This window comes from Leptonychotes weddellii, chromosome 4 (genome assembly GCF_054177405.1).
Source record: "Leptonychotes weddellii isolate Sample4059 chromosome 4, ASM5417740v2, whole genome shotgun sequence".
NCBI classification, from domain to species: domain Eukaryota; kingdom Metazoa; phylum Chordata; class Mammalia; order Carnivora; family Phocidae; genus Leptonychotes; species Leptonychotes weddellii.
The window spans coordinates 22,335,865-22,344,137 of NC_138372.1; the positions used below are offsets into that span (position 1 = coordinate 22,335,865).

General features: G+C 47.6%; 2 protein-coding genes across 5 annotated transcripts in view; both read left to right on the forward strand.

The window, feature by feature from the left end:
• Positions 1 to 5,237, forward strand: part of KPNA6 (karyopherin subunit alpha 6) — a 56,539-nt gene extending 51,302 nt beyond the window's left edge. For all 3 annotated transcript variants that reach the window (XM_031029048.2, XM_081817962.1, XM_081817963.1), the window contains one exon: positions 52 to 5,237. In XM_031029048.2, coding sequence (XP_030884908.1) covers positions 52 to 239 — 188 coding nt within the window. In that variant the 3' untranslated portion in view covers positions 240 to 5,237. The remainder of the gene's footprint in view (positions 1 to 51) is intronic.
• A 2,775-nt stretch (positions 5,238 to 8,012) lies between these two features.
• The window catches only part of TXLNA (taxilin alpha), a 14,616-nt gene continuing 14,355 nt past the window's right edge, over positions 8,013 to 8,273 (forward strand). The window contains exon 1 of one of the 2 annotated variants that reach the window (XM_081817967.1): positions 8,013 to 8,148. The gene's annotated coding sequence lies outside the window, so the exon portion shown is untranslated. Of the gene's footprint in view, positions 8,189 to 8,273 lie in introns of both variants that reach the window. The other variant, XM_081817968.1, reaches the window with a different exon arrangement.

Here is an 8,273-nt window from a genome sequence, read left to right on the forward strand (position 1 = left end):
CAATTACATTTTACTCTTGTCCCTCCTTCCTTCTTGCCACCGCCATCATAGGCTTGGATAAAATTGAGTTTCTCCAGAGCCATGAGAACCAGGAAATCTACCAGAAGGCCTTTGACCTCATTGAGCACTACTTTGGTGTAGAAGATGATGATAGCAGCCTGGCTCCCCAAGTGGATGAGACACAACAGCAGTTCATCTTCCAGCAGCCTGAGGCCCCCATGGAGGGCTTCCAGCTATAATGTCTGCCTCCGGGGAGGGGAGGGGATGGGAAGCACCACCAACCAGCGGAAAAGCAGCCCTCTGGTGGGCGGGAAACCAGCCCCCCCATCATCAGCCACCACACACCTCTGCTGCCCTGGAAACTGTGCTCTTGACCTGCTCCGCCCCCTTCCCTGGAGGGAGCACCCTCTGGACAGACAGAACCATCTGAGGCTCACATTTGGGTTTTGTGACAAGAAGGGGACGTGTTGGGTTTTTCTTCCTTACACTATATTTTGGCTGCACATTTGTCTTTAACCCAGGAGCCCAGGGGTAGACAAAGGAGGACTGAGGTAATCAATTTTGCACCTTTTTAATTTTTTTTTTTTTTTTTTTTTTTTCCCCTTTAGTGGTGACTTCCTTCCCTTTTATCTTCCTTCATCCTTCCCAGTTCTCTGCCCTGATCTGTGTAACTGTTATCTTGGGTACTTGAGCAGATGGACTATTCCAGAGGTGGGGGGGTGGGAGGGGAGGGGAAAAATTCAAAACAAAGTGTTCTTGCTCTGACAGAATATTAATCTTGTATGCTTGGATTGAGTTATTTAATTTTTTTTTTCTTTTGCACATTTTTCTTGTATTAAGATTGCTCTTTCCAAGAGCCATGAGTTCCTGGTTTTAGGAATCCCAGCTGCCAGCATGGTCTGGGACTAGAGGCTGAGGGGGAGGTCACCATGAGACAAAGGTTCCTTCCTCCCTCTAACCCCTCCGCAGAACCTCTTTCGTTTGGGGGGTCGCCTTCCCTCCAGGGGCACGTACACCAGTGGGCGTGGAGGGGAGGAGCGCAGGCCTTCAGGTGGGTCTTCCCATGTGTCGCTACTGATCCCATGTTTCCTACCCACCTTCCAGTGGTGCGACCCAACTTCATTTGTTTACTTGAAAATCCCCCTCGGAGTTGAATGAACCTCTGAGGTAGCTGTATTTTCTCCTAAGCACGAGACAGGGGGCAGTGGTCCTTCCTCTCTCCTGAGGAGAAAGTCCTTGCTCTGGTGACCCATAAGTTGCAGAGGAGGTGGAGTGAGAGTGTCATGTATTGGGATAGCCAGGGATCCCTGCCTTTGGCCTTCCTTCTTCCTCTTCCTCTTCCATAGTTGGATCATGTATATTTTACTTCCAAAGGAGAGAATGTCAAAAAGTTCTGTATTTTTTTATATTCTATATATTAGGTAGGTCAATCTTATTTGGTCTCAAGAGGAAGAACTGTCTGTTATTTCTTTAAGTAGGATACTGTGAGGACGACCAAAAAGAGAGGAGGAAGCTGCTTCGCTCAGGGAGCCTGGGCTTGGTCCTTTTCCTCTCTGCTTAGGTTCTGGGCCACCACCTGGGACCAACCCTTAGCTCTGGAACCTTCATATAGCAGGTCAGCCTGGTCTAACTGTCCCAGTACCTGAAGGGAGCAAGGATGGCCCCAGGGCCCGGAGAAGTCTACCACTCTAGTCCTTATTGCTAAGCGTCCTGCTTATATCAGGAAACCCAGAAAGTAGTCTGCCTTCTCAGATTCAGTCTCAAAGGCCCTGGCCACACAAAGTATCAGACACAGCTGCCTCACCAGTGATCATAGAAACTTAGCAGCCTCGGGACTTTTGTGAGAGTTATTGGTATCTTTCCTGTTTGGGATCCTTGGGCCTGGTTTGGGTTTTTCCCTTCCTTGTGACAGTTATAATCCTAATGCCTTTTCTCTTTGAGTAAAGCTAGAGCAGTGCCTCAGTGGCTTGCCTACGCTTTGGTGGATTACATGAGAATAAAGCCCAGTTGTTGGGGAGAGGAGTGGAGAAAGTTGCTGGCTAAGTGTAGACCAACTGTGGAGCTGTGGGCACAGTCTGCCCTGCCCCTGCTTCCCCACTGCGGTCAGTCCTGTGCCTGCGCTGAGCTGTTGTTGCCCGTCCCCAGGGACAGTGCCACTCTCACTCCCGTTCCTGCAAATCCCTTCTGGCTCAGGTTAAATCCCTGCCCCTCTGCTTACAGATCTAAAGTTCAGGTGCTCACTGTCGGTCACTGGTCTTGACTTTGCCCTCTCCTAGTGTTGAGATCCAACTTCAGAACCATTTGCTGAGGAAGGTGGTGTGGGGCTTGCGGTTATCACTGAAAAGTCACACCAATGCTGTGCCACTTCAGGACGTCAGACTTTAGTACCCTGACCTTAGTACGTCAGATGCTATTCTTCAGCTTAGGAATGACAGATACCGGCCCACAAGGAGCCAAGGGGCGGACCTCTGTTACTTGGCCCACTGACTCCATTACAAAACTTTTCCCCTACAGTTCAAAGAGAAGCCACCTGCTCCCTCCGTCCTTCCCAAAGGGCAAAGTACTTTAGTAGGACCTATTGTGTACATCTCAAGCAATAGTTGAGTCCCTGTCATTGGGGCCAGATTTTTATTGTGAGACATACACACACTGCTTTTCCCAGCTACTCTAAAATCTTGCACTTCAGATCTGGGGCTTATACCAGATGGAAGACTTTTCTGATCCATCTGGCTGCTGCTTACAAGCCAGCTTTCTCCAGGGTCTAGAAAGGCTGAAGTCTCCCAGGGTACAACATGAGGACAGATTTCTCATCAGATAAAGTGGCCTCTAGGAGCTTTCCTTTGTTGGCGTCTTCCTCAGACCATATTTTCCCATTATTTCCTTCTACCCCTGTTTCAGTCAGCAGGTGAGATTCTTCCAGCCCACAGGGGCAATAACATCTTCAGTGTCTCCTCTCTCCTTTGGTCCTCTTGGAAAGCAAAACATGATTTCCGTAGCCCAGCCCTGACAGCCACTCTTCGTGGGCAGCCCCGATCTGGACTTCAGACCCTGGCCTCAATGAGGTCACAGTCTGCTTTCCGGTAGATTTCTGAATGGATGTTGTAGGGATGAAGGGGCTCCGCAGCCTGTTGTCGGGAATAGCCTTGAAAAGACCTGTTTTTGGAATCTTCATATGCTGGCACATGGCTGGTATATCCATTTAAGATCTCTGCTGGAGGTGGAGATATCTAGGTGTGGATCAGGGGATAAGGAGCCTTTTAGCTGAAGTTTTAAAGACTGTTGCCTATTCTTTATTGCCAGCCCCTCTGGTTATCCTACCCCCAACATCTCTAGTACTAATAGTCTTTGGTCTTACAAGTCTGCCTTCAATTCTGAGTTGTCCCCAGGTGACTGCATGGCCTTGGCATTGGCTGCTGCCTTCTGGTAGAACTTCATGGGTTCCACTTTCAGCTGGCCAGCCTGGTTACTTGGGGCAGTGCGGACAGATGACTCTTCCGAAAAGCAGGCATTGATGACCTCAGCTTTCGGGGACCCTTGCTGTTCCCCCTTTACCAAGAACCTTAGATCTACTCCTACTCTTTGCCCTGGAAGCCACTTCCCAAGAGCCCTATTTTTTGGAGCTAAACTGCACAGATAATAGCTGCTACTGTACTTGGTCAAGGAAGAGTGAAAGAAGGCTCTCAGGCACACTTTTTCCCTCAAGTCACACTAGTTTAAAATGAAAACCATCTGACAGAATGAACTGGATTTCTATGTTCTCATGTCTACCTGTTTCCCTCTATACCCTAGAGCTACTTGTTTCCAGCAAACTAAAAGGGAGGATGAACAGTACTTCCCTCCTCTTCTCCCTGAGACTCACTCAGCTTGGTATCCATCATCTTGGATTCTTCAGTAGATAATCTGTGAGCCCAGACTCTGGATTTTCAGTTGAAGACAGGGAGCCGTAGGGAGGACAGGCTGGCTGGAGGCCTCCCTGGCAGCCTGGGGAAAGGTGTGAGGCTCAGTGCACTGAACCATAGGATGTACCCGTAACCAGTAGCAACATCTTCTAGGTAGGACTGTCCTAGAAGTGAGTGAGTGTGAGACTGAGAAATTGCTCAGAGTAGGTTTCTTCCACAGCCGTTTAGGATTGCACATTCTAGACCAATCTTGTCCAGTATTTTTTCTGTCTTAACTTTTGAAGTCTTTTTGTTAAGCCAGCAAGCTGAGAATTTGGCCCTGCGGGGATCCATGTGGTAGGCACTAGCTGCTCTTTGTCCAAGGCCTTCGTAAGTGATTCAGTCATCCCACTGTCTACCCCCTAGCCCCACCCCCACTTTAAGGCCATGACAAGGGAAGAATTTGAAGTCAATACCAATCAAGTCTGTGAATTAAAGCTGTTATTTTTCCTCTGAGAGGGCATTTTGCATCAGGCCTGGGGTATGTGCAGAACCAAAACTGGGTGTGGGCAGCAACATTAAATTTGGGGCCCCGAACATCCAGGAAAAAGGTTTCTATAGTGTGTCATAAAGGTCTCCAGTGGTTTGGGGCCTACCTCGCTATTTCTGGGCCAGCCTGACTGCTGATGTCCATGTTAGCACATACCTAAACCCTTTTCCTAACGCTAGCCCTCCTCCCTTGTGTAGATTAGATTTTTAGCTCCTGGGTTTGGGGAGAAAAAACTCTGCCATGCCCTGGGGCCAGTGAAGGAAGTCAAAGCTCAGATCCTGAGATTGGCTGGGAACTTCTTGACTCAGGATGTCATTAAAAAGAGTCCACCTCTACCAGAACCCTCAGACCCTGGAGTTCGGTATTGTCTCTCTTAGCCAGCTTCTGTGGGAACTGCCTTTGATGACTAAAGAAGCTAAGGAGGGGTGGGAGGTGGGGATGAGGTCCCATCCACCGAGGTCGTACTGGATGTCCTTCAAAAACAGCTTGGGTTCCCAGCTAAAGACCCTAGGAAGGTGAATCAAAACTTTTCCCCATTGGTTTATTCTTCCCAAATTCATTTGCTTTTAGTTTTCTAAGAACTACAGACTCTGGCTATTTTCCATGTTCTCAGGGCCCCTGGGTAGACAGACAAAGTTTGATGATTTCAGAGCAGACATAGGCCAAGAAACCGTGGCATTGAGTGTGCTGAGTCCAGACAAATGATATTTATATACACATCCAAATTTGAAGAGAAAATGTATTTCTTTAGGTTTCAAACACTGTACTAGATATAAAGCAAAAATAAAAACCTGTTGCAAAGTTCTAAATCGTCTTCTTTCGAATCATGCTAAACTGGATTTTTTGGAAATGAATGAGCCAAGGGTGTTTAAACGTGTGGCTTAACAGTGGAATTAGGATTGCAGCAGCCTGCTCCTGCTTATAAAGAAAAAAAATTTTTTTTAAGATTTTTAATCATTTGAGAGTGCAGGAGCTGGGGGAGAGGGGCAGGAGCAGACTCCCCGATGAGCAGGGAGCTCAACACCTGGCCAATTCCAGGACCCCGAGATCGTGACCTGAGCCGAAGGCAGATGCTTAACCAACTGAGCCAGGCACCCCAAGAATTGCTTTTAAGTAAGCTCTACGCACAACACAGGTCTCAAACTCAAAACCCTAAGATCAAGACCTGAGCTGAGTCAGGACACTTAGCTGACTGAGCCACTCAGGTACCCCAAGAATTTTTTTTACTCAGCTTTATTGAAATATAATTGAGATACAGTAACTGGCACATATTTAAAATGTACAATTTGATAAGTTTTGACATACGCACCCATGAAACCATCACCACAATCAAGATAGTGAACATATCCATCACTTCTAGAAGTTTCCACATGCCCCTGTGGAGTCCCCCCTTCCCGCCCAACCCCCAGCAACCACTGATCTGTGTTCTGTCACAATAGTTTAGTTTGCATTTTCTAGAGTTTCTCTATAGGATTTTGACATTTCATCAGTTCCAGTTAACAGCCCTTTGAGCCACTGGGGTCATACAAACTACTCCCATTTAGGTCAATTCCCAGGACAGAGATTACAAACAACCAGCCAAAAAGCTGATTTAACCTAAAAGGAAGGTTTTGGTTGGCTGATAGAGTATGTTTAATTCATTGGCATCATTTTGTAAAAGATCTAAAAAAATTTCTGGCACTACTGGATCTAAGCTTCTGCTTGAAAACAATCTGCAAGAGCTCTATTTTACCACAATCCCCACCATTCCCAATGGTCTCCCCGACAATCTGGAAAATGTTAATAATTGTTGCTATTTTCTTTTACAGCAAAGGAGAACCTTTAACCCATGTTTCTCAATTTTTCTTATTCCTCGCCTGCCTACTCATTACCCAGCTGGCCCGTGTAGGCCACTGTTGATCTTTCTAGCTACACCATTCCACCCCCGTACCCCACACATGCCTTGTTCTTATCTTTATCTCTGCCTAGAACACCCTCTTCCCATGGGAAGCCATCAAGGCCTGATTTATATGTTACCTCAAGAGATTTCCAACATGTTTTTCTGGAAATAATCAGGGCCTTAGTTGGGAGACACCTGGATCCCCAACATTTCTGGCTTGAGTTCCACCTTTATACTACTATACCATATTCTCAAAGTTACCTGGTAAACAGACTAAGGGATGAGGAAGAGCACTGCCCTTAAGTCTAACTGGGGAAAATACTGAACATCCTTAAGAGCCCCAAAACAATGCTCGATTTGCACAATTTCATTCTCTGCCTTCGCTGCCCCGGACTGATGCTGGGCTTTAGGAATACAATTTAGCCAACAGTTCTTATAATGTTCATTGAATTGTAAGCAAATAATTTCAACATCTCATTACTAATGCTGTTACAGAGCTCTATCCAGACCTAGGGAGCAGGGACAGACTGCAGAGCACTGGGAAGGCTCTAACGTGACCTCTGTGTTGGACCTCAAAATACTGTTTTTGTCAGAAGGGCATTTTGGAAGCTGGAATAGCACCTGCAAAAAACTGGGAAATCCTGGAAATAGTAAAAGTATAGCGGGAGCAAAAAAGAGGGCATGGGCAGGATTGGCTGGAAACAAGCCAAACCATTTACACATTAAATTCCAGGCACATGGGTTGTTGGCTTTTTATTCCATTATCTATAGGCAGCTGAATAAAGAACTGTGATCTCACATTTGGAAGAAGTTTGGGTTTTCCCCCTTTAGCCCCAGGGCAACTCGGATTTTGTCTGTAGAGGATGGGCCAGTCATGGAAAAAGTTCAGGAATCTGCTGAGGCCAAACTTCTTGCAGAAGAGCCCCCTCAGCTCCTTCCAAAGAGGGACTCAGGCTGGTAATGGAGAGTTGGGGGCGGGGGGTAAATAATTTCACCAAATTACCTTCACTCATCCTCAGGGAAAGGGTGCCATGGTTATTTCTTCTGGGTAGGAGTCAGAGTAGTCCAGGAGTTAAAATGGGCACTGTCCCAGACTGGTTTTGAATCCCTGCTCATACCACTCAACAGCGATGGAACAAGTAACTTTTGACTTACTGTCCTCAAATGCAAATAGGAATAACTAATAGTACTAATCTTAATAAGTAGTTACGAGGATTAAGCTAGTAGATGGAAAAATGCACACTGTAAACGCTCAAAGAACTACTATTGTTATGGAAAGTTTTCATTTGAATACGGAAAATGAGGCCCTGGGAGAGAAAAGAATGCCCGATCACACAGATTAGCGATGAGGTTAGGACTGGAATATAGGTCTGATTACCAGCCCAATATTCTATCCCTTGTCCTCAGAGTTCCTAGTCATAGATGTTCACAGCAGACGGTAAGGACCAGTGGGGGTGTGCAGGAAAGAACAGCCAGTCGCAGGGCTTTGGACCTGAATTATAACTTCACGATAGGAACGAGATGGACTCGAGTATTTGTGCAGAATGACTAGCTCCTTTCAGACCTCCTGGGCATCCGGCTCCCAGAACTAAAGTCCTAAAAACCTTGGAAGTTGCGGAGGGGGAGGGGTCAGCCCCGGTGCATGGCGGGAGGTGTAGTCCTTTCCCTCCCCCGCTTTCCCAAGTCACCCGCCTCAGAGGCCGCTTCATCTTTCCCAGCAAGCCCCGCGAGAGCTCCGGCTATTGATTGGCTGCGGCAGGGGCGGCTCGGCCGGCAGCGGTTACCCAGGGTTTCCGGTGCGAGGCCAGAGCGGGCGAAGCTGTCGGGAGGTCGGCAGTGAGGTGCGTGTCGCGGAGGCTGGGCGGACTAGGCGACCAGAAGGTCTGTGGGCCTGAACGCTCTCGGCCAGTGGGGGAAATCATGCAGATTCCGCGCAAGGGCGCGGGCCGGGGGGGGGGGGGGGGGG